This window comes from Zosterops lateralis, assembly GCF_965231275.1.
Source record: "Zosterops lateralis genome assembly, chromosome: Z".
Classification (NCBI taxonomy): domain Eukaryota; kingdom Metazoa; phylum Chordata; class Aves; order Passeriformes; family Zosteropidae; genus Zosterops; species Zosterops lateralis.
In genome coordinates this window covers 1,285,883-1,311,953 of record NC_139800.1, presented here as the reverse complement: position 1 = coordinate 1,311,953, position 26,071 = coordinate 1,285,883, and the positions used below count along the sequence as shown (strand labels likewise).

Below are 26,071 nucleotides of genomic sequence, written 5' to 3'. Positions count from 1 at the left end.
CAGCTGACCACCTGAGTGCCCTGGAGACAGGAGGGACAGCCCCATCCTGGGGGCATCACAGACACTGTGTCCCACCCCGCTCTGCACTGCCACAGTGTAAGGAAGATGTAAAGTTGTCAGAGAGTGTCCAAAGGAAGGACATGGGCACGGGGAAGGGTCTGGAGGGACCACAGGAGGAGAGGCCGAGGGCACTTGGGCCATTGAGGTGGAGGGGACTGAGGGGAGACCTCACTGCAGTCACACCTTCCTCCTGAGGGGAAGAGCAGGGGAGACACTGATCTCCTCTCAGTGGTGTGGGACAGGACCCAGGGAATGGCTGGAGCTGTGCCAGGGAGGTTTAGGTTGGATATCAGGGAAAGGCTCTTCCCCCAGAGGGTTCAGGCACTGCCCAGGCTCCCCAGGGAATGCGCACGGCCCCGAGGCTGCCAGAGCTCCAGGAGAGCTTGGACAGCTCTGCCAGGGGTGCCCAGGCTGGGATTGTTGGGGCGTCTGTGCAGGGCCAGGGGCTGGACTCTGCCAGAGCTCCAGGAGAGCTTGGACAGCTCTGCCAGGGGTGCCCAGGCTGGGATTGTTGAGAAGCTGGACTCAATGGTCCTTGTGGTACTTCATCACTCAGGATATTCTGTGGTTCTGTGATTCAGTCAATCAGGGTCATTGAGGTTGGAAAAGACTTCCGAGATCATCGAGTCCAAGGTGTGACCCATCCCCACCTTGTCCCCAGCCCAGAACACTCAGTGCCACGTCCAGTCATTCCTTGGACACCTCCAGGGACGGGGACTCCAACACCTCCCTGGGCAGCCCCTTCCAAATCCTTTCCATGAGGAAATTCCTCCTGATATTCAACCTGAACCTGAACCTCCCCTGACATGACCCGAGGCCGTTTCCTCTTGTCCTGTCCCTTGTTCTGAGGGAGCAGAACCTGACCCTTGACCTGAGAGCACAGAAGTATTTGTTTGGAATGGACCTTTAAGATAATCGGGTCTAACTCTCATCCCAGCAGCCACCACCGTATTTACCATTAGGTGGCAGCTCAGGATGGGGATAAAGCATCACATTCCTCACAGAAGTGTCCAGGAGACCAGAAGGAAGAGATTCATTCAAATTCGTATTTATAAACCTCAGCTGGTATTTACTGCACCATTATAAAATAATCACAGACTGACTCATTGAAATAAAAGATTTTTCCTTTCCCATTTGAGGCAGCATTTGCGATTAGAACTGCTTGGGAAGCAGCTCAATAAAAGCAAAATATTTCCTGAAAGTGGTGCCCAACTGCAGCAAAAGTCTCATTGAGAAAAAAAAAATGACAGAATGGGGGAAAAAAAGAAGATTCATATTCCTGAGAGGGCAGTAATCTGGTGTGCAAGCCCCTCCTCTGTGTGAGAGTCCAGGTTTAACTCTAAGTTTGGAAATAAGCAGAGGAAGAGCTTGCTGCCCAGGTAAATGCCATGAGCAGGAGGTTGGTTTTGGATCTCTTGTTTAGGGCTAAAAAGCCCCAAAGCTCTGCAGCTAGAATTTCACCCAGATGGGAAGAGGAAAATATTTGAGCTATCACAAATATGAACATGGCTAAAAAACCATAAGAGCTCTAGTTGTTACTGCAGCTCTCCTTTTGCCTGCCTTAAAATGCGCATTTTTCTTTGGTTTGGGGGAAGCTCCCTGCAAAGTCTCCAGGCAACCTTCAAGCACTGATCTCAAAGACTGAAACATGCAGGGGTGTGGGCAAATATTATTTCTTCTCTTTATCACAGAATGATTTGGAAGGAACCCTAAAGATCATCTCATTCCACCCCCTGCCATGGGCAGGGACACCTTCCACTGTCCCAGGTGGCTCCAAGCCCTGTCCAGCCTGGCCTTGGACACTTCCAGGGATCCAGGGGCAGCCACAGCACTTCTGTAGGGAACAGTATATAGCACTAGATTTCCAGGTACAATAAATTAAAACTGGCTAAAGCTGAGGTCCTCAAACACTTCCACAGCCTTACCCACTGTGGGAATCCCCTCTCCTGAATCCAACTCTTCTTCATCCTGTCTGCCCTTCCCTCTGCACCTTCCTCTGTTTTCTGCTGGGGCAGGAACCCAGTCTTTCCATGGGAAGCACCTTCACACACAGCTGCTTCTTGGCAGCAGAGCACAAAAGCAAGGAGACCTTCAAGGAAAGCTGGAGGAGAGGTGTGAGACACAAGAACTTGACACATAATGGGGATTATCACCTGTGTTCATCAATCTAACCCAAAATAAATATATTTTTCTGTTTCCCTACAGGTGGAACTGCTTTGCTCAGCCTCTAAGGGTTTGCAGTGGTGGGAGGTTAGCACAGAATCACAGAATGTCCTGAGCTGAAAAAGGATCACCAGGATCATTCAATCCAGCTGCTGGCCCTACACTGGCACCCCAACAATCTCGTCCCTGAGAGCATTGTCCAAACCCTCCTGGAGCTCTGGCAGCCTCAAGCTGTGACCCCTTCCCTGAGATGCACATTTCCAGCTTTGTTGGGAGCTTGACAGGAGCTCTCATGGGCAGCCTGACACATTCCTGGTGCTGGGATCAGGGCTGAGGCAGCTGAGCTTGTGCCCTGGTTGGGATTCCACCGTGTTATTCCCCCACTGCACCACCTGCCTGGGATTTTTGGGTTGTGTGAGCTGACTCCAAGAGAGCTTTTGGATCCCAAGCAGAAAATTCAAGCAGGGAAGTCCAAAATTTACCTGTATTTTTGAAAACTCCTGCAATGGAAGGAGCTAATTGTACTGGAACCTCAAATCTGGAGGACTTTACCTCAGCCTCCACTGCTGCCATCCCTGTTTCTCCCCTGTCCTACTGCCCAGCCCCAGGGCCTGTGCTGTGCACTCCCAGGGACATCAAACACCCAGCTGTGCTTGGACTGTGCTCTGGGAGCTGCTGCTGAGATCAGCCTCCTGTGAAGGGTTGATTGCAATGGCAGCAGAGGTTTCTGCCATCTCCTCTGCTCTGGAGCCAGGCTGGGAGAGCTGGGGGCTCTTGTTCACCTGAACAAGAGAAGACTCCAAGCAGAGGCTTCTAGAGGGGCTCCAGGAGAGGTGGAGAGAGACTTGGGGCAAGGGCTGGAGGGGCAGGACACAGGGAATGGCTTCCTCCACACAATGAGCAGGGATAGATGGAAAGGAATTCCTGCTTGTGATAGTGGGGAGGCCCTGGCACAGGGTGCCCAGAGCAGCTGTGGCTGCCCCTGGATCCCTGGCAGTGTCCAAAGCCAGGTTGGACAGGGCTTGGAGTCACCTGGGACAGTGGAAGGTGTCCCTGCCCGTGGCAGGGGTGACACTGGATGAAATTTAAGGTCCATTCCAACCCAAGCCATTCATTGATCCCATGAATCTCTCCTCTGGCTTTGCTCCTGGGGCTGGAATGGGGCTGCACCCTTATCCTGCAGTGGAAAGGCCCAGCAGGCAGTGGGGAGTGTTCAGGTACAGGAGTGTTGCCTCACGTAAGTCCTTTTGTGTCTTTAGCTGTGGGTAAACAAGCAGCCTTATCAGTGCTACTGGGAGCCAAATGTGACAATTAGCCAATGTCCCTGACAGTCATCATCCCTGCTGACCAGAGGGGCAGGTGAGCTCCAAGACTGGCTGGAGTTACGTTTTCACTGTCTGGGGTTGTGTCTGTGGCAGCTCTAAAACCACATGGAGTTCATTTCCAGCCAGGGGACCTTCCTGCTCACCTTCCAGCCTGACACTGGCTCAAGCACACACCTGGCTTGGGGCTGGGCTGTCACTTCTGACAGAGGGACTTCCAACAGCCACAGGAGGGGCTGTGCTGAACCCTCTGTGACACACAGAAACAGCAGGGTTGACTGACCCAGCCTAACTCCAGCTCACTATAACAATACCCTGCATCTGCTTTTCTACAGGAGAAGGCCTGGCCTGTTCCTTGCACAGGAATGGAAGCCAATTCCTCAAATCTTTTTTTTTTTTGTAGATATCTTGGCATTTCTCTTAGAGACCCAGCTTTTGGAGTCCAAGGGTTATGTGGGGATATTAAACTGTCATTCATGAAATTGCACACAAATGGTTCCTTGTCCTAATGTTTAAGCAGAAAATCTTGAAGACAAAGACATTTTAAATTGAAACCAGCTTGAATGCTGCAAACACTGAGGCTTTCCCAACCATCAGACAGCTGCCTGCACCTTCTTTGTGTGAAACCCTCTCTGCTGACCAGGCTGTGGTCTCCTGCCCTCCTTTTTCCAGTTGCAGGGTTCCTCCAGAGGCACAGCTCACCCCCATTGTTTGCCTTTTCCTCCCACAGTCAGCAAAACAGGGGCACCTGGACACATGGTAGGCAAGTTCTCCAGCTAAAGGGCTCTCCACAAGCATCTTAAAATCTACTGACCCAGGCAGTGAGTCACAGGAGCAAGGTGATAGAATGGTAGAGTCATGGAGTGGTTTGGGTTGCAAGGGACTTGAAAGATCATCCAGTGCCACCCCCTGCCATGGGCAGGAACACCTTCCACTATCCCAGGTTGTCCCAATCCCCCTCCAGCCTGGCCTTGGACACTGCCAGGGATCCAGGGGCAGCCACAGCTGCTCTGGGCAACCTGTGCCAGGGCCTCCCCACCCTCACAGGGAAGAATTCCTTCTCAGTATCCTCTCTATCCCTGCTCTCTGGCAGTGGGAAGCCATTGCCCCTTCTCCTGTCACGCCATGGAAGAGAGACAAAGGCATGTCCAAAAGATGGACTGACCTTAATCAGAGATTTGCTCTGCATCAGTAATTCTGTCTTGGTCACTTGGAGAGCTCAATTATGTTACATATCCCACCCTGTGACTTTCAAGAAGAAATGCTTCCATAGGGAGCCAGAAGATCCTTAGTTAAGCATATAAGTTATTTATATGCATATATTTACATGTATATTTCTGTACATACATGTACATATATAACTCATCCTAAGTGCATCATCTAAAAACACGTGAGCAACCAAAATGCTTTTGGTTTTGCTTTTGATTCCCTATGAGTCCTCCTAAAACACAGGCAATTCTTTACAAGGAGAGAGTACCTGCGCATCCTATTTAAATATTTTTTGTCATTTGTGTGCTGTACCCAGAGCAAGGGGGAGGAAAGAGCTGGGGAACTCAACGTCAGGAGGGCTGAGTATCTGTCCTCACCATCAGCCACAGCACCTTCCCCACGCTGCTGGTGACCTGCCTGCCAGCATCATAGTCAAAACAAAAAGAAAAAAACCCCACAGCAATCAGTGGTGTTGTCTTAATGCTCAACTTTTTTGGCGTATTGTCCAGAGCTACGGGTTCATCCACCCCCTACACACCCAGCTAGGAGGGAATCACTGGTAAAACAAACCTCCTGTGTGATTAAGTAACCTTGTAGCTGAAGTTTGTGTTTATTCAGTGCAGTTTTTGACAGCAAACCCATTTACGCAGATTGGAGGTCTATGACTGCTCGTTCCTCGCTTTAGTGGCCAGGAATGGACAATGTCTGTGATGAGTGAATAAAGGCATCGTGTAAGTGCCTGATCACAAACACTTTCTGGGATAAATTACATCCTGGGGTTGTATTTGCCCTAACCTGTCTAACTCAAAACCAAGAAGTACTGCTTTAAATGTGCTTTTGATTAATGAAACCTAAATTATCCCTGGAATCAGGGATATTGCCCACAATTTAGTCACAAATTAAACTATGGGGAATTCTGTTTAAACAAAAGAGAATGGTTGAACCCTGAAGCAGGTGGGCCAGAGACAATATCCTGGGCAACCAGCTCTGGCTGACTCTGCCTTGAGCTGCAGGGGGGGTTGGTCTGGGAAGCCTCCACTGGCCCTTCCCAGCCTCAGCTTCTCTTGATCTGTGAATCCTGTCAACATTTCTAAAGCTGAGTGTGCCCTGTACTGTGAAACGGAGCCTCAAACTCCCTTTGTTGCACTGCATCTCCAAAACAAAATGGATCAAAGAATCCTCCTCCTCCTCTCCTCTGTTGCAGTCGTGATTATTAATGTGGCTGTGCTGGGTTGGCATTGGATTCAATCACCTTAGAGATATTTTCCACCCTTAAATGATTCAATGATTCTGTGACTCTGGTGGCTGTTTTTGCAGCTGCCCTGCTCAAGGACTCCTCTGGATCAGCTGAAACACCACAACCACACTCACTTTTCTCTTCCAGGAGCTTCTCCACCTCCCTGCTGGCAGACAAAGTATGCAGGGACCTGGGACAGGAGTGTCCTCACAGACAGGACCTGGCTTTGCAGAGTTCTGCTCAGAGCTGGGAGATGAGCTTGGATGATGCCTATTAACACAACCTGTGCCAAAGTTTCAGCCAGCAGACAACTTTCTGCTCATGGCACAGCAAGAAACAGCAGTCCCGAACATCTAAACGTCATGTCCATAGCGATCTTTGCAGCGTCTTCATTTTTCATCTCAGTGTGTGGCTTTTGTGGTCATTGCTTACTATTCTTATGGTCAGAGATTCTTCCTAAGTTTCTGATCCCTCCAGCTCTGACGATTGCAGCACTTTCCTCTCCACAAGACGCAAACCACTTCGATTCCTCTCCAGAAGACGCAAAATACTTTGATTCCAAATGTCACCTCTGAGGTCATCCCTGCTTCCCAGCTTGCTCCATGCCTGTTTTCCAGAGTCATCCATCTACTTCCCTCTTTGCTATTGCAACAACTCCGACAACAAGCCCTCTCTTTGAAAGCTTTTCCCTATGTGTCCAGCTTATTAATCCTCTCTGGCTGTGCTGCCCTCCCCCTCTCCAGCCTTTCTGCTCCGCTCTGCCGGGTCTTTTCCAGCGTGCACGGCCCAGTCACATGCGGTGCTTGGGAAGGTCATATGATGGGTAGGGACCGCCGGGCAAGGCTGTGGCAGGGCCCCCTGAGGCAGCACACCTCCAGCTCCCCCCACCCCTCTGCCATCAGCTGCTCTGTGACTCACTCAGGTGAGGAAGGGGAGGCACGAGGAGTTGCACAAGGAGAGTTCCCTGCAGGGAGCTGATTAGTGGGATGGGTCCTGTGCCCATATCCCAGACTGGGGATGAGTGCTGCTACTGCTCCCCTGTCCTACCTGCCCAGAAGCCTCTGCTTAGAAGATGCCACCCTTGCTCTGTAAAGTGTATCATAAAATGGAATGCTGGAATGATTTGAGTTGGAAGAGATCTTAAAATCCTCTCATTTCACCCCCTGCCCTGGGCAGGGACACCTTACACTGTCCCAGGTTGCTCCTGCTTGGCCTTGGACACTGCCAGGGATCCAGGGGCAGCCACAGCTGCTCTGGGCACCTTGTGCCAGGGCCTCCCCACCCTCACAGCCACCAATTCCTGCCCCACATCCCATCTGGCCCTGCCAAGCCACTGCCTGTGTCCTGTCCCTGCAGGCCTTGTCCCCAGTGCCTGTGCAGCTCTCCTGGAGCCCCTTGAGGCCCTGGCAGGGGCTGTGAGCTCTGCCTGGAGCCTTCTCTTGTGCAGGTGAAGAGCCCCAGGTGTCCCAGGCTGGCTCCAGAGCAGAGGGGCTCCAGCCCTGGCAGCATCTCCGTGGCCTCCTCTGGCCTGGCTGCAGCAGCTCCACGTCCTTGTGCTGTTGGAGGCAGGGCTGGGGCAGCTCTGCAGGTGGGCTCTGACCTGAGCACAGGGGCACAGGGGCACAATCCCCCTCCTGTCCTGCTGCCCACACTGGGGATCAGCCCAGGGTATACCTGACCTCTACTGGGAAGCTTTTTTGTTTATCCTATGCCATCACTGCAGTCCTTCTGCCTGTCTGGCCTTGGACTGGGAAGTCCTGTGATGAATCTCAACAGCATCTGTACATTACAAAGAGCAACATAATTTCAAGGCACTAAGAAATGCCTCAAACGCTTCCTAATTAATTACAGAGCCTTTGACTCTTCCTAATAAGCTACACACACTCAATAAACACAATAAATGGGAGAAGTTAGGCAATTAGGAATAAATGGCCAGAAGGTGAAACAGTACCTGATGAGGACCAGCATCCCATCATTCCACTGCAGACTGCAAACAGATGTGGTAGGTGTCCTTTTCATTGAGACATTGAGTAACAAGAATGGATTCAGGGATGAGTTATTGAAGTAAAATGTGCAACCTGGTTAAAACAGAATGAGTAATACTGTTGGTGTAAGTAAAGTCAACTTCTAAGAAAAGCAGGAGACTCCCTGTATTTCCGAGGTGACTTAAGGCTTTTCCCCTGTCTCATGCAGATCCCATCTCTACACTTTATGGATTGGGGAAAACAAATGATTCAAAGGGGAGGATAAAGGAAGAACAAGGTGCTGGAGAACAAATGACGCTGACCTTGACGATCCACAGCCACATCTTGTGCAGCTTATTCCTGTCCTCAAGCTGTTTGTCACCCTTTTTCCTCACACAAAGGCTGGTGCGTAAAGTCTGTGTTTGTGGTTTAAAATACGATTGCTCTTCAGTGTGTGAATCACAGTGAAATACTGCCACAGGGTCTCCCAAACACCCACTGAATCAGCAATCAGGACCAGAAATAGATGAAGAACTTGTGTGAGCTGACACAACAACCACCCAGGAAAAAAACAATTACCCAAGATTTGCAACCACAAAGCTTGGGTACAAATTAACAATAATGGTGAGAACTAACCTATGTTTTTACAGGGCTTTGCTAAAGTAAGCGACAAATTAATTGGTTTTAATAAAATAACCTTGTTTTCTTTCCAGTAGACACTGGAAGTGGGGTGGCATGCTCAGAGTTTCATGGGTTTGGTGTCCATCCAGATTTACAGGATCAGTTTTGAAAGCCTGAGGTAGATTTAAAGTGGATTTAGGAGCGTTGAAAATTAGTAATAGAATAATAGAATGGGTTTGAGTGTAAATCAAAGATCCATCTGTTTCCAAAGCCCCCGCCATGAGCAGGGACATATTCCACTAGATGAGGTTGCTCCAAGCCCTTTCCAACCTGCCTCCAGACAACTGGTTTGGGCATTAGTCTGGAGAGTTTTCAGAAAAGAAGGAGATGTCAGTTTACTCATTATTCTGCCAAAATGCCAAACTCCAAGATTTTTTACGTGCTAATTGCCAGAAATAATCCCAAAGCCAGAGCTCTGCCCAGTCCAAAGACCCATTTCAGTGGGCAGAAGAGTGACTGCTTGCTCTGCCAGTTCTTACAGTCTCTGCTGGCACTGAAGCCCAGCTGAGCTTTGGGCTCACCTCACTGGTGGTACTACCACATCCACTCCACACTTGGGCCAAACATTCCTGCAGATTTGAAGAAAAAGCATTTGGATAAGGATATGCACTCTAAAGAAATCCCTAAATCAAACAGCTGCCCTACCAATTTCCTCTCTTGACTCCCTAGCAGTCCCAGGCTCATCTTATTTTACTATTTTTCTTTGCTGGATGCAGGAGACTTAAGCTCTATTGAGGCCTTACTGTCCATGAGCTGAAGGATCAAGTAATCACTGAAGGATCAAGTAATCAAAACTTCTGAGATGTTTCTCCAATCCCACCACAACAGGACCTCAGAAAAGAGCAGAAGCAAATATCCCTCTGGCCACCCACAACCCCTCTGCACTGCCAATGGTCTTGGCTCCAGGTCTGTGTTCAAGCCCAGACACGCTCAGCATTCATCCAGCTTGGATGGAAAGCCGTGAATTTTGTGTGAAAGCGTAAGAAGAGAGAAAATACACGTAATTCCTCGGCACAGACCTAAAGGCATCCTTGTCTGCAGAGTAGATGGAGCAAGCCCACCACACACCACCGGGCCTTCTGTCTGACACAAAGCAGCCTGGATCCGTCTCACGGAGCACGAGACATGCTGGGAATGACAAGCTGAATTCCACTTGTCTGCTTGGGCACAGCAAACAGGCGTCAGGACACACAGAGCTCTCTCTGGCTTCCAGCCTGAGCTGCTGCACAGCCCTGCTGGGGCTAAAGGAGGGCAAGATCACTTGAAGGTCTCACAGCAACCCAGGAACTCATGCAAGATGTGGGCAGGGGGCGAAGAGAGAGAAAAACCATCATAAAAATCATTCCTGTTGCTCTTATACATCCAGGAAAACGGCAGAAGTTTGAAGCAGGAAGAAGAATTTTGTCTGTGGTGAAGGGTGGTCCAGAGGCAGGACCAGGGTCCCGCCATGGGGAGGGGGCAGCCAGCAGGGATCAAAGCCTCCTGGAAACCTCCCAGTGGATGGCGATGCCTGGAGACAGGTACAAACTGTAACCCTGTGTGACAACGCTCACAAGAATTAGCATTTCTCAGGAATGTGGGGATTTATTCTTCAAGGCCCACCGTATCCGCGAGCGCTACAGCCCAAACACTGCACCAACAGAGCATGTGTTTGATAAGAACCCAGGAACAGATGCCAGCGGATTTAATGTGGGACAGGAGGCCCATTGCAGGTTTGCAGACTGCTGGCAGGGTCAGCTGTAAATATTCCCTCACAATCAAAGGCATTCATCTAAGGATTACATGCTGGGGGCTTTGTGGTAAAGTAAATTTGCAACTAACAGGACCATTAATAGTCAGACAGTTTAGTGGGCTCGCTGGCTGCCATTTATTTTCCCCCCAGTCATTTTTACTACATCTAAATACCATGGGGATGTGGGACTTGAATGAGGTGGCTTAAGAAATCAGCTTAGAAAGAGTAGGAGAAGGGGTTACCTCCAACAAAGACAGCTCAACGGGGATCGAACAGGATATCAATAGTGGGTAAGGCCACTGAAGCATGTGAGCTGATTTCATAACCTGGCGGAGATTAGCCTCTTCTGTAAGCAAACAAACCTGCATAGGGGTATGAAGTATTGGTCCTATGAAGTGTGCTCATAGAGGGGAGGTATTTGAAAGGCTGAGGAGGGGAGGTAAAATTTTGCGGGGTAAGGAGTGGCTGTGAAACAAAGATACCACGGGCTGTTTTCACCGCAGTTTGATGTTCTCAGAACAAAAACATCCAGAGCAGGAACTGCGCTGCAGAAATAATGTGCCTCCTCTCTGCAGTGAGCGCTAAGCATAAAATAATTGTGGTGTGATGGGATGATGACAAACCAAGAGTTCCAAGGCTGAGCAGGCACAGGGTGATACAAAGATTAAATATTTCACTGGAGAGCTGCCTCTCCAGAATCTCAGACCTCTTGGGGTGCAGCCAGCTCTGCAACCCCTCTGGTGTGGGGGTCCTTGCCAGGCCTTTGCCCCAGCTCAGCACACCCTGAGGCTGCTGCCATCCAAGCAGCCCTTCCTTCTCTCTCTCAGCTTGTTTGGTACCTCTCCTCCTCTGTCATCTCAGAAACAAAGCAGTCATAAGGAGCCATGTGGGGCACTAGCATCAATTCCATTGGATTATACTGCCTGTGTTTTGTAATTGAAAATAGTAACTGTTTTATAACTAAAAAAAAAAACCCAGAGAGAGGGAGAGATCCCTTTCTCTCTTCCTATCCTGTAAATCCTACTTCCTCTTTCCTTGTAAAATGGAAGAACCAGGCAGGAAGAATGAAGAGTGGGTAAAACACCCTCAGTTTTCTAAATGCACTCCCTGACACTGAATATCTGACCTAAAGCCGTGGCACCACTCTTTAGATTGTTCAAATGAGAAATTGTTAATAGGAGCATCTTTAACTCTGGTTGGTATAACATTGTTTTCATTAACAACTTCACAAGCCCAGGAGTCACAATTTTTTCCCTGACAGGAGTGGACAAGTGTTCCACTCCTGCTTTCCCAGCAATGTGAACACAACAGGATGCAATCTCTTAGCCACAGGAATACTGTAAAAATCTCTCCTGCAGCCACTCATATCAGCAGTGATACCCTGTCCTGGGCTGCAAAACTCCCTCTCTGCTGCTTTTTGCACGGCAGGTCATCTGTGGGAGGATGAGGGATGCAACCTTGGCAGTGCTGTTCGCGAAAAAGGCTCCTGTTAGTTTTCCTTGTTATCTCCAGAACTGCTCATGCCAGATCTACTCTACAGGTGTGATGATGAAGGGTTTTCCCTTTTACTTTAATGCTCAGCTCTTTAATGGTGTAGACATTTCTGCAAGAAAAACAGGTGTCTACATGCTAATTTTAAAGACAGGGGAAAAGAGGCATTAGTGACAATTATTTTGCAGAAGTCTTCTGACTTCAGTCTCTTTGAAGTCATTTCTGTCAGGGATGCTGAGCTCTGGCAGAAGACACTGACTATAACCCAGGTTTGAGATGCTCTTCCTGTATAGAACATTGGAAGTGTCTCTGTGATGGACACAGGGATGTGGAAACCTATCAAAATAAATGCTGCTGCTGTAAAACCTGTCTAGTCCTTCCCTGAGAGCACCAGCGGATTCCAGGCCTTTAAATATTTGGGCATCTTAATTTACATATCATACTGATTTTAGCTTTTTGCTATTAAAAAAAAAGATTGACTCTTCTCTCTCATGTACCTTCTACCTCCACATTTCATGACTCTGCTCTGACTCACCGTGTCTGGTGCTGAAGGAGAAACCAGACTCAGCACCCACCTGCAAAGAGTTTGTGACTACAGCTGAGTGGAACATTTTTCTATTTCCTATGAAAACACTCATAATTTCAGAAACATTCCTCCTCTGCTTTTGGACTGGATTGAGACCTTTAGGAAATCACTTAGGAATGGAGCCAGGGAGAGAGGAAGAGAGCCAGAAAGACACCCCCAGGAACAGCCACTGTCTCCACGGGCATTGCCCCCCTCATACCAGCTGCTGAGGTAAAGACCCCAACATCCCTACAAGTGCTGTAATTCTTGAGCTTCCATGTCTTTTAAAGTGTGTTACTATCCACTTCACCCTGGTTTATTATTTATTACTTACTACAACATCCAGAAATTCCATCTGGGAGCCATGAAATCTTCTCCAGCGAAAAACTCATCAGAACTAGGAATATTTCCTTAAAATTATTTGGCTTAACGAACTGCTATTTTCCAAGCAGCTCTGGGTGGGAGCCTCCTTCCCCTCAGGCCACGAGGGTTACAGAGAGGTCAGTGCTGAGCCACACTCTGTGAGTTGATACCATGCCCATCACAACAGACCCCGAGCATCTCCCCAGATGATCATCACCTTTCAGCCGAAGCAGCCAGGAATTATTTTGATGCGCTTTTTCCTCGCTGTTGCTAAGCTATTCTCACTGCTACTGTCACTCTTGGAAGCCAGAGGCAAAGACCAGGACTCCCCTCCCAGGGCCTGGAGTTGCAGAAACAAAAGCAGGAGCTTTACAATAGCAAGAGACAACAAAAGGAGAATGAGAAGACGTCGTGGTTAAACCGCAATAATATCGTGGTGGTCAGCAGTCTGGAAGGGGTTTGTTGGCATCAGAAATTTTTTAAATTATGAAGCATTTGGTGACGAGACTTGGCTGATTCATTTCCTGCAGGAAAAGTCCAGCTGAAAAATTTAGGTCCTTTCTATTTTAGGTCAGTGGTGTCAGGATGCTGCTCCTCTAGAGGGACCACACAGCTGCAGAGGAGAGGCTGCATCCTCAGGACATTCTGCCCAGTCCCACGCTCCCTGAGGAGCATGAGCATCATCTCCAGCCTCTGGAAACATGCTGGTCATGCTTCAGGAGATCCCAGAACATGTATTCATCCTGCAGAGTCAGAAATTAAGAGGTTGTAGGAATGATCCCCAAAGAGGAGAGGATAGCAGTCCCCTGTCACAATCTGTCACACGTAAGAGAGGAAATTAATAGAATAGAATAGAATAGAATAGAATAGAATAGAATAGAATAGAATAGAATAGAATAGAATAGAATATTTCAGTTGGAAATTACCTACAATGACTATCTAATCCAGTGGCCAATCCAGAAGGAGTCAGGAGGTGTCTGGGCTGAGGAAAGCTCACAGAGATGTGGGATACAAACTGAGTGCCTTGAGAAAGCACTGGCAGAAAGTCAGATTAATTCTCTCCATTTGTATCTACTGGTGAGGGCTAAAGCAATTTTTGTGTGTGATCCTTCCTTCCTTCCTTCCTTCCTTCCTTCCTTCCTTCCTTCCTTCCTTCCTTCCTTCCTTCCTTCCTTCCTTCCTTCCTTCCTTCCTTCCTTCCTTCCTTCCTTCCTTCCTTCCTTCCTTCCTTCCTTCCTTCCTTCCTTCCTTCCTTCCTTCCTTCCTTCCTTCCTTCCTTCCTTCCTTCCTTCCTTCCTTCCTTCCTTCCTTCCTTCCTTCCTTCCTTCCTTCCTTCCTTCCTTCCTTCCTTCCTTCCTCTTTCTCTTCCATCATGTTTATACAAAAAAAATCAGGAACAAACCCACTGTTTTCCATGCCAAGCATGCATTTTTCTAATGAAACTTTTAAAGGAAAAGGAAAGGAAAACTTTTAAAGGAAAGACTTAGGTATTTCCTTTTGACCATGAGCATCCTGGGTGCTCCCTTCACCTTAGGGGTGAGACACCACACTCCTCATCTTTGCCCATCATTTGCCTACACCTTTTTTCCTTTATCCTGGTGCCTTCTCCTCGCTTTCTTCTGTGAGTTTGGAGAGAAAGAGGAGCCACGGGGCTGCAGTAGGGGATGAAAAAGAGAGCAGGAAAATCATGTCCCCAGAGCACGATCTCTTTTTGCACAGTGTGGTGAGACAGCAGCAGCATAAAGTGAAATAACTTGTCACACGTCATTAACTGGTAAATATACAAGTAATAAAAAAGTAGAAATAAATGGTTAATTTTTGAGTTCAAAATTATTTTTTGGTGTCAGTGCTGAGGATTCTGTGACTGCCACCATGCTCCCCCCCCCCCGCAAGTGTCCTCTGTGTCCCTTGGTGTGTCAGTGCTGGGGACTCTGTGAGTGCCACCAAGCCCCCCAAGTGTCCCCTGTCCCCTCTCCGTGTCAGTGCTGGGGACCCTGTGAGTGCCACCAAGCCCCCCAAGTGTCCCCCGTGTCCCTTGGTGTCGGTGCTGGGGACTCTGTGACTGCCACGAAGCCCCCCATGTGTCCCCTGTGTCCCTTGGTGTGTCAGTGCTGGGGACCCTGTGTCTGCCACCAAGCCCCCCACATGTCCCCTGTGTCTCTGGGGGTGTCAGTGCTGGGGGCTCTGTGACACATGCCCCCTGTGTCCCTCGGTGTGTGAGTGCTGGGGACTCTGTGAGTGCCACTAAGCCCCCCCACGTGTCCCCTGTGTCCCTCGAGGTGTCAGTGCTGGGGACTCTGTGACACGTGTCCCCTGTGTCCCTTGATGTCCCTCGGGGTGTCAGTGCTGGGGACTGTGACTGCCACCAAGCCCCCCACGTGTCTCCTGTGTCCCTTGGTGTCGGTGCTGGGGACTCTGTGACTGCCACCAAGCCCCCTGTGTGTCCCCTGTGTCCCTTGGTGCCAGCAATGGGGACTCTGTGACTGCCACCAAGCCCCCTGTGTGTCCCCTGTGTCCCTTGGTGTCACTGCTGGGGTCTCTGTGAGTGCCACCAAGCCCCCCCCACGTGTCCCCTGTGTCCCTTCGGGTGTCAGTGCTGGGGACTCTGTGACTGCCACCAAGCCCCCCCACATGTCCCCTGTGTCTCTGGGAGTGTCAGTGCTGGGGGTTCTGTGACACATGTCCCCTGTGTCCCTTGGTGTTGGTCTTGTGGACACTGTGACTGTCACCAAGCCCCCCACATGTCCCTTGTGTCCCTCAGTGTCAGTGATGGGGACCCTGTCACTGCCACCAAGCCCCCCACGTGTCCCCTGCGTCCCTTGGTGTCAGCAGTGGGGACCCTGTGAGTGCCGCCAAGCCCCCCCCCCAAGTGTCCCCCGTGTCCCTCAGGGTGTCAGTGCTGGGGACTCTGTGAGTGCCACCAAGCCCCCCACATGTCCCCTGTGTCTCTGTGAGTGCCACCAAGCCCCCCACATGTCCCCTGTGTCTCTGTGAGTGCCACCAAGCCCCCACGTGTCCCCTGTGTCCCCGGGGGTGTCACTGCTGAGGGCTCTGTGACACGTGTCCCCTGTGTCCCTCGGTGTCAGCAGTGAGGACACTGTGACTGCCACCGAGCCCCCCGCCAAGTGTCCCCTGTGTCCCTCGGTGTCCCTCGGGCTCAGTCCTGGGGACACCCGGGTACCCCCCACGCTGGGGGGCGTGGCCTCTCCATTCATACTATATGACGTCACGGGGGCGTGTCCGGGGGGCGTGTCCAGGCCGCCACTCTTAAGGCGGCGCCACCACCGCCGCGCGTCCGTCCGAGCGTGTGTCCGTCCATCCATCCCTCCCTCCATTCATCCATCCATCCGTGCCCCGCTCTGTCCGGCCGTCCTGCCGAGCCATGCGGAGCCTCTTCCTCCTGCTGTGCAGCGCCGTGTCCTGCAGCCTGGCTGCGCGGGGCGCGGGGGCGGCGCATCCCGCGGCGGGAGGTGGGTGAGCGCGGTCCCACGCGGGACCCGGGGGAGCGGAGAGCGGGGCTGGTCCCCCGGCGGGGAAGGCGGTTTGCTGCCGGGCGCTTTGCTGACCCTTCTCTCGCAGATGGCAGCGCGGAGCGTGTGCCGGCGCAGAAGGCGCGGGTGAGGTTCGGGCTGCGCTCCTCGCCGCACGCCGGGGAGGACGGGTGCGCGCTCGCCATCGGCCAGCGGCAGTGCCTGGAGGACTGCAAGTTCAACCTGACAGCTAAAACATTCTTCATCATCCACGGCTGGACGGTAAGTGCGAAGAATCCCGGGCGATGCGTAGTCTGCCCCCGCTCAGAGAGAGCAAACGGGTTGTGCCGCCAGAACGTTTATTTTCAGGAATTTCTTTGGCTGCCTCATCCCCTGAAGGTGCTCAAGGCCGGGCTGGATGGCACTTTGAACAACTTTGTCTGGTGGATGGTGTCTCTGCCCATGGCCAGATAATCTTTAAGGTCCTTTCCTGCCCAAACCATCCTAGAATCCTGTGAATACAGGAATTTGGGAAAACTTTTCATGTTCTGAGCACAACGATCTGTTAAAAGATGCACCTCTAGTGAGATCTCTGCAGCAAAGTGTTCGGGTCAGGCTTAGGAACTCTGCAATCGCTCAACTCATTCATAACTGCCCGAGATCACTTCACAGCTGTATAAAGTGAAGATGGCACTAAAATCCAACAGACTGGCCACTATGACACTTGACTTGACAGGCACGTGTGGAGACCTTCTGTAATTGTAGCTGAGTGCCCAGCCCTGACGTCTGCTGTGTGGTCTCCCTGATAAAGAAACAAGAGGGCACACAGACTTTATCGAGTTTTTAATTCTGCATTTGATGAGGCTGACTGCGTGGCACACCAGGGGACTTTATCAGCTCTGCCAGGGCTCTGCTTGTGCAAACCACGCTGCCAGATCTGGCAAATAATTTTGCAATCCATCAGAATTTCTGAAACTCTTGAGAGAAAAAAAAAAAAGCGCGATAAGGTGGCACGTAACAAATGCCTCTCCCTCCTGCCCTAGAAGGCAAGTGGGTAATTACAGCCAGAGTCTCTCAAAACCTGTTTTTCTTACTCCATTGCATGCATGCTCTTATTGCATTGCTGAGAGGCAGTGGGGCTTGCAGAGGAGCAGCAATGCAGCTGGAGCAGCATATGTAAATGGCATGCTAACAACTTCACTCTGGATGTGTCATCTCGGTCCTGCAGAGCTGGAAACTGACACCTGAATCTCTTTCTAGATGAGTGGCATGTTCGAAACCTGGCTTGACAGCTTGGTGTCAGCTCTGCAGGAGAGGGAGAAGGACGCCAACGTGGTGGTGGTGGACTGGCTCTCCCTTGCCCACCAGCTCTACACCGACGCCGTGAACAACACACAGATTGTTGGAAAAACCATAGCGAGGTTGCTTGACTGGTTACAGGTAGTGCAAGCTAGGAGCAAGCCTCTGTTGTAATGCTCAATGAGGAGGGACTGTTGCACAAGGCTGCAGAGCATTCAGCCAGCTCCAAGGCTCACCAGAGGGGCAGGCAGTGCTGTAACACCCAGGGCTTGGCTGGGGTGATGGCTGACAGCTGCAGTGCTGCTGCCCTGCCTCCCTGGAGATGCTGCCTGGCTGGGGTCAGGGGTAATGCAGTGGTGGCTCAGATTTGGGAGTGCTGCCTGAGCAAGGTGGACTTGGGCATCGACTTGGGCATTGGACTTGGACAAGGTGCCAGCATGGCCTGGCAGGAGGGCGGGGAAGGACAGGGAGAGGTCCATGGTGCTGCACTTGGCACCTGAGGCCACGGCCAGTGCTCAGCCTGCTGGCAGCTCCCAGGGGAAAGTTTTATTCTTTGTGATAAAGGATATCATAATTGGGGCCAGAGCACGGGTAAAACACAAGTGGTGTCCAAACTGTTCCACTTTTTATGATGAAATACAGAATGAAGCGTGCTTATCTGCCCCCTCCGTCCAGTCTCTTCTTGGAACTGGACTTTATATTCCTGCAGACAGAAGGAGCACCAGATGCACTGAAAGACTGGGGATCAAACTCCCATATTTTCTTTTCCTTGCAGGAAAACCCTCTCTTCAAGCTTGAGAATGTCCACCTGATTGGGTACAGCCTGGGTGCCCATGTGGCTGGCTTTGCTGGTAACCACGTCCATGGCACTATAGGCAGAATTACAGGCAAGTGGCTTTTCAAGGTGTCTCTCCCCTTTCCTTCTTGGCGGTGAGTTTCCCCGAAGAGGCTCGTTTCCTGTGCTGCTACAGTGTTGTTTTGGTGTTACTCTTCCAGAAATGACAGGTTTTTTACTTGTGGCAGCAGTGGAAAGCACTGGTCTCTTCACATGAATTATAGAAGGGCTTCAATGAAAAAAACCTTACCCAGGACAAACTGTTCCTGGGTTTAGCTGAATTTGAATGTGGGTCCAAAACAAGTCCAGATCAAGTTCTTATTATCCAAATGCTATTCCTCTGAGTGATAGTGTTTTTGTAATTATAGCTCATAAACTAATGGAAGTGAGAGCTATTGGATGCTGTTTGTCACACCCACAGGATGTCTGATTAAAAAAAAAAAAAAAAAAAAAAGAGAGAATCTAAGAACTCTAACCCCTCATTCTGGAAAAATCTGAAGAGTTTGCTTCCAGCTCCAGAGGAAAGCTGATATTATCAACATGTGAGAACTTTGGGCATAGTACAAGGGGTTGCATTAAGGATTTACATGTGACACTGGCAGTGAGAATTCCACAGAGCCTGGCAATAAATATCTGTATTTAGTTAATCAGGAAAAAAAAAAAACCAAAAACCCACCTAACGGTCAAGTTTTAGAAACACTCTGGAGTGCAGCTTCTGGTTGGAGGTGAGCTCAGGGGTTAACAGAGCATCCCAAACCCATGGTGGTATCTCAGATGCAAGGATTTCCTGGCTGCTGCTTGAATTGTGTTAGTCCCTCCACATGTGCAGTCTGAAAACAGACTAAATGTCACCAAGACAGCTTTGACTGCCAGCTGTCCCTGGGGTGTTAAACCTCTTCTGGTGTTTGGAGCTGCCTCTTGAATCATCTCTTCACCATGACCTGGTGAGGCAATCTGATCATGGTCCTGCTGTTGGGCTGTATTGCCCCAAAAATGGAGCAGGACACCTTTATTTGTTCCCTCAGTGAGCCCATGGTGAAGACACCTTGGGGGACAGTACCAGCAGTGAGGCTGGGACTGTCTGTGTATCAGCTGGTGAGGAGACCTGCCAGCAGGAGGCTTCTGGCTGTATTCTGTACGAAATACTCAATTTCATACCTGTCTCCTTGTGTTTCCAGGCTTGGATCCTGCTGGCCCCATGTTTGAAGGAGTGGACCCCAGCAGGCGCCTCTCCCCCGACGATGCCAACTTTGTGGATGTCCTTCACACCTACACCAGGGAAACACTGGGTGTTAGCATTGGGATCCAGATGCCTGTGGGCCACGTTGACATCTACCCCAACGGGGGAGACTTCCAGCCTGGCTGTGGCCTAAGTGATGTCTTGGGAGCCATTGCCTATGGCAGTAAGTTCTCTTTACCTTTTGCCTCTGGTCAGTGTAGATTTCTCACAAATAGACTTGGGTTGATGCTGGGGGATGATCTTTTTTATAAAAGCAAAGAAAACCATTTTCTCCTTCTAAACTGTCTGGAATAATCTTCTAAACTACTTTCCTTCTAAACTCCTGGAGATAGTTGCTAGAAACTATAGCTGATTTTAACTCTGAAGCACATTCTTACTCCAACACCTGATCATAATCTGTGGTCTTATGCTGGGACCAGGCTCCTCTTAAAGCTCTTCATGGGAGGGACTAAGTGAGCATCTCTCACTAATGAATCTGAATTGCTGCTGTTGGAAAACTGCTCAAGTTTGGCCACGCTCAGCTCACGTTGGGCTGCAGAAAGGCGTAGCTCACTTTATCTTGTGTGCTGCCACTTAAACCAAGCGTATCCCTTCCAACTCTGCCTCCCTAGCAATTGGTGAAGTTGTCAAATGCGAGCACGAGCGGTCTGTGCACCTCTTTGTGGACTCCCTGGTGAACCAGGACAAGCAGAGCTTCGCCTTCCAGTGCACCGACTCCAGCCGCTTCAAGAAGGGCATCTGCCTGAGCTGCCGCAAGAACCGCTGCAACGGCATCGGCTACAACGCCCGCAGGATCCGGCACAAGAGGAACAGCAAGATGTACCTGAAAACCAGGGCTGACATGCCTTTCAAAGGTAGGCTTCCCCTTCCTGGGAGGAGCACAGCCTGGCTGTGGGAGCAGCAGGGTTGGTGTGGGGCAGGGTGCAGAGGAGGAGGAGTGGTGTCGCCCCAAAGCTGTGCAGCTCCAGGCGTTGATGCTCTGCTGGCACCTGGCTGCACTGCTGTCCTGTGGCATCTCTGCCCTCCTTCCCCCCTGTGGCATCTCTGCCCTCCTTCCCCCCCTGTGGAATCACTGCCCTCTCTTCCCCCCTGTGGCATCTCTGTCTTCCTTCCTCCCTGTGGAATCACTGCCCTCCTTCCCCCCCTGTGGATCACTGCCCTCCTTCCCCCCCTGTGGATCACTGCCCTCCTTTCCCCCCTGTGGAATCGCTGTCCTCCTTCTTCCCTGTGGCATCTCTGCCCTCCTTTCTCCCTGTGGAATCAGCCCACAGCAATGCTCTGCCTTTCAGCAGGGCTGCAGTTCACTTGCAAAACTCAATCTTAGAGCAATATAAGGGCTGGAGGGCCATGCCCAGAGTGGACCTGCTGCTGTTGTTGTGTACAACTCAAATTGGTACTCAGTAAGGGCAGGAAAAAGTGATGAGAGCTGTCTCACTAAAAGAAGAGTCTGGTCTTTGCTAGCCAACAGAGCAGTGCTGAGCAATGTTTATTTCAGCACAGTTGGTTCCATCTCTGCTCTCCCCTTTCTCTCCAGTCTACCACTACCAGATGAAAATGCATGTCTTCAGCTACAAGGGCTTGGGAGAGGTTGATCCCACCTTCTCTGTCACCCTCCACGGCACCAATGGAGACTCTGAGCCCCTCTCTTTAGAAATGTAAGTCATCTGCCTTTTGTTTTTTTACCTAAGCAAGAAGGCCACAGGGGCTACATGGGACAGTACCATTCTTTTTCCTCTGCTAAAGCCTTGCATCCCAGCCTAGCACCCTCACTTCACCACCTTTCAAAAATCTTTTCATTAGGTAGCTTAATTATAATTTATTACTGAATGAATTAAGGACATTTTAATGTGCCCAGTCCCATGTTAGCCTTCATGGCTCACTGCTTTTTTGTGTGGGGGTTTTTTTGTTTGGTTGGTTGGTTTGCTTTTCTTCTCCACCATTTGGACATAGTCTGAAACATCTCTGGAGGCACTGCTGACCTCATTTAGCCTCTTCCAAAAGAAAGACCAGGCACAAAAACCCACCTTTAAGCTGTGGAAGGATGGCCAAGCTAAGGACACGACTTGCTGTGTGGAACCAGCTCTCTGAGCTCGAGTCAGTGTGATCAGTAATTAACTGGTGACAGTTGAACGTGCAGCTCTTGATAAGCTGCAGGGGCTCTGGCATGGAACAAAGGAGCACCTGGCATGCTTCCACAAGGAAAAAAAATGCCAAGTCTCTGCCTCTCTTCCAGGCTTGATCTAATTGGCCTGAACGCCACAAACACCTTCCTGGTCTATACTGAGGAGGACATGGGTGAACTTCTGAAAATAAAGCTCACCTGGGAGGGGACGTCTCAGTCGTGGTATGATCTGTGGAAGGAGCTGAGGAGCTACTGGTACAGGCCCATGAATTCCTCCCAGGAGCTCCACATCAGACGAATACGTGTGAAATCTGGGGAAACGCAACAGAGGTAATAATTGTGCCTGGCTGCATGTGAACTGAACTGAAACTTCAACACAGAATTGAGAAGAAAAAAAAAAAAAAAAAAAAAGCCAGTGTTTTGCATGTGGTTGGCATCCTGAGCTGCCTTTTATTTTTGGTGTCACCAGCTATTGCTCCCTTGTGCTGTAGGAAAGCAGGTTACTATCCTGCACAAAGCTACAAACAGGCTTTAAGCAAAACTAGCCACTACAGAGCAGATTTGGGATATTCTTTTGCATTATTTTAATAAATACTGTGGGATCCACTGGGGCTTGTGCCTCAAGGGGATTTAGACTGCACTTGAAGCGTTAAAATACTGAGCACCAAAAGTACTGAAACATGGATGGTCATGGCTGTAATTTACAGGCTTAATGTGCTGATTTGGCACAACCAGCAGGACCTAAAACTGCAACCAGCAACATGGTGACACCAACCCCTAAGGTACTGCATTGCTCCTGCTGGGATCTGGCAGGGGGGTTGGAACTAGGTGATTTTTAAGGGCCTTTCCAAACCCCACCAATATCTCTGGATCATAGAATTGACCACAGAATTCTAGTGGAAGGTTCTCTACCTCATGACAGGGATGATTTTTAAGGTCCCATCCCATCCAAATCATTCTCGGATTCCGTGATTCTCTGCAAATGGAAAGTTACCTGAGCATCCAAAAATGACTAAAGCTGTCAAGCATGTAGCATGGCACTCCCACATCTTCTGTTAATATTGTTCTCTGAAGGTAACCCAGATCTGTCAAAGAGCAGCAGCTGACACTGACAATTTCCCACATTTCTCAGAGCTTTAAACAAGCATCACCTGTCATCTGTAAGGAATTCTGCATCCTGGCTTCTATGAAATGTAGGGGCAGTAGAAGTGAAGAACAAAGATGCACAGTTAAAATATTGAAGTAGAAAATAAAACAGCCACTTAATGGGCTGATGGGGTATCAAGATGTTCTGTGGGATGGATGTCTAATCAAACAACTTGTCCTAGAATTACCTGAAATCCATATTACTTGTTAATTGTTAATCATGGAGACAGCAAGTACCTTGACTTCTTCCTCCTCCTCCTTCTAGGTTTGCTTTCTGTGTGGAGGACTCCCAGCTAACCAGTATATCTCCTGGCAAAGAGCTCTGGTTTGTGAAGTGCACGGAGGAATGGCAGAAAAGGTATTGAAATTAGTCAAGAGAAATTCTGTATGATGTGGCTTGGCTGGGATGAGTTGGTTTTTTTGGGTTTCTTTTTAGACTCCTGAAACTTCTTTTTATTTTTAAAAAAGATAAGGAATTCCAACCTAAGATCCACAGCTACCAGACTTAATTTTCATGTATGCCATATCTATTGCTAAGTAGGTGATATTATCCTTCCTTCTGACCTTAGATTGGCATCTTGTACCTTTGCATGTTTACTGCCAAATGGGTGTATCACAGTCCTTGGTAGGTGCTAAAGTGAGGTGCCACAATGCCCCAGATATGTGCAACAGGGGAAAGGTAACCAAGAGTCATCTATTAGGTGCCCTGTAAAACAGAGGGAAGCTGGGAGGAGTGCAGGGCTTTGTCTCAAAGATCTTTTCAGTCTCGTGGAAGACCTTGAGCCACCAAGAAATCACTTGGTTAAAGTTTGAGCTCAGGCTGCATGAGGAAGACGCAGGTGAGGACTTGCCAAGGTGTTACAGCCCTGACTCCTACAGCTTCACCTCCAGGCCTGCTGATCTCCTCTGGCTCAGGAGAGTGCCAGCTCTGCCACTGCCAAAGCAGCTCAGCCTTGCTTAACCTCTGGGGGACTTCCTAGACACACAGGACAATCCTCAGAGCATGACTTCCAGAAAGTCTGGTCCCAGCAGTGATAACCTGATTGCCTCCAGGCATGTTTTCAATGAATTCCTGTTCATTTGACTAAATGATACTTTCCTTTGGATTCAGCCCAGCCTTTTGCCCCTCTCTTAAATTTCAGTTTGTAGACTTGGAGCTTTGTCAGTTCCAATCCAGAGGACAAAGTGCTTGTCAGGGCTAGCAGAGCCGCATGGAAGTCGAGCTTCATGCAACCCTTCCTGGGCAGCAGAACTCAGCTCAGAAATCTGAGCTGGTCCCATTCCAGGTTTGGCAGAAACCACCAAGCTGTGCTGTGCATGGCAGCGAACAATTCTGTGAATGAAACCCCTGTGCAAAAACTTGTTGCTCTGCCACGAGTCTCAAAAGATCGAGTAAACATTCCTGCAGGTACAATAAAAGGCTGTTTTGATATGCTACTTGGTAACCCCCATAAAACGGAATTGCTGGCAGATGTGCCCTTCCTGCTTGCTCGTGCACGAGGCAGAGGAGCTGAGCTCAGCTCCAGCACACCATTTTTTTTTTTTCTAGGAAGTGATCCTTCCTCCCAGAAATCAAGAGTGATTACTTGCTGTTCAGATCTCTGTTTCTGCCAAGTCAGTGCAATGTTGTAGTTCTCCCCGTGGAGAATGAGCCTGCAAACATCTGTCCATTCCAAATGGGGCTGCACAGCTCAAGCCTGGTAATTTCTGCTTGCAGTCTGCATAATGTCTGCTGCAGGCTCTCACTGAGTAGCTACTGGGCAAAGTGCAGCTTTGACAGAATAAAACACCAACCTGTGCTGTCCAAACCTGTTCTTGGTGCTCCATGAGTTCTTAGAAATTCTTCATTAATCCTCTTAGGTTCTGCATTTAACTAAGTATCTCTTTTGCTCTCTGTTTTCCCCAGATCTGTCTCAAATCTGCTCTGAAGGCTTCTCTAAAGACTCACAACCAAGCAACCTAGGTGCATGAAGACCACACAGGTGGCAAGATGCTCTGGGAGAAACATGGCTTGGTAGCACTTAAAGAAACCAGCTCTTCAGGACAAAACATCTTGGATTGGATGCAAGAAACTGGGGAGCAATTGATGAACCATGGTCCTAGACCTAGAACGACTAAAACTCCATTTTCCCTTTCCCAAGGAGCCCGTTTTGTGCATTTAACCTTACCTTGACCTGTTACACGCTGCATTTTTCCCTTCCCTGCTCCCATTAACCAGGACTATGGATGAGATCTTCACAGACTGAGACCTCAGCAATGATCTTCTGGTCTGCCTGCCAGTGGAGTTGAGAGGACAAATAACCATGCTTAACTGCCTGTCAGACTGTGGGTGACAGAGCTGCCAAGAACAAATTAGCACCTAGGGTAGGAGTCACCATGGTCCTGTAGCACTGTGGGCTGTGGGAAGGTGAGACCAGCACAGGTCAGGTGTGTGGGGCTGTCCAGGGAAGGGCTGGGGATAAGCACAATGCCACTTAACTTCAAGTTGTCCTTTGCTTGCCTTAAAAAATAGTCCGTTCTGATACTGCAATGTCTATTTGCCTGACATATGGCCTGGTAAGAAGGCAGAGCTCTGTCCTCCCCTGTGCCTGGGGCAGGACACGGTGCAGGTGGTGGTCGTGGTGGTGGCAGCTGCCCCTCTCTGCCTGGTCAGTGTCACTGCAGGGTCAGTCCCCTCATCTGCCCAGTGCCAGATCCCTTTTTGAGGGGCTAAGAGCAGCTGCCCTGGCACTGACCACTCTTTGGGGAGAGCTTTGCACCACTCCTTTTAACTGCTGAGAACGTGCTCCCCTCTGCTCAGAAGCTGTTGTAGTACCAATGCTTCATCAAGATCTTATTTTCTAGTAAAGTGCCAAACATCCTGCCCTGAATTTTCACAACACCCCGGTTGGATTCCCTGGTCCCAGGTGATCTGGGCTTTGCTTTGAGTTGGACAGACTCTACAGCTGTCCTGTTTGCTACAGCAGAGTGGGCCTTGTCAGTTGGTGAAATAGATTTTGTTTTGGTTGCTTGCTTTTTTCTTTTCTTTTTTTTTTCCTTTCTGGAAGGAGAATTGGTATAACAACTCTCGAGCTTTTGGCATGCAGAAAGGCAATCTCAAAAATGGTGTTGCCAGGTGGTGCACTGAGTTCTGAAGCCTTAGCAAGTCCTTCTGAGGCCTGCAAATCTCTTC

General features: G+C 49.7%; 1 protein-coding gene across 1 annotated transcript; it reads left to right on the top strand.

The window, feature by feature from the left end:
• Positions 1–16,169: 16,169 nt before the first annotated feature.
• On the top strand, positions 16,170–25,593 carry LIPG (lipase G, endothelial type; the record flags this gene model as incomplete). The annotated part of the gene is made up of 10 exons (XM_083884260.1): positions 16,170–16,257; positions 16,367–16,539; positions 17,518–17,697; positions 18,332–18,443; positions 19,570–19,794; positions 20,243–20,485; positions 21,166–21,286; positions 21,865–22,083; positions 23,165–23,257; positions 24,806–25,593. 10 exons carry the CDS (start codon positions 16,170–16,172, stop codon positions 24,825–24,827), a joined length of 1,476 nt encoding a protein of 491 aa, XP_083740386.1. The 3' UTR covers positions 24,828–25,593.
• Between the last annotated feature and the right edge of the window lie 478 nt (positions 25,594–26,071).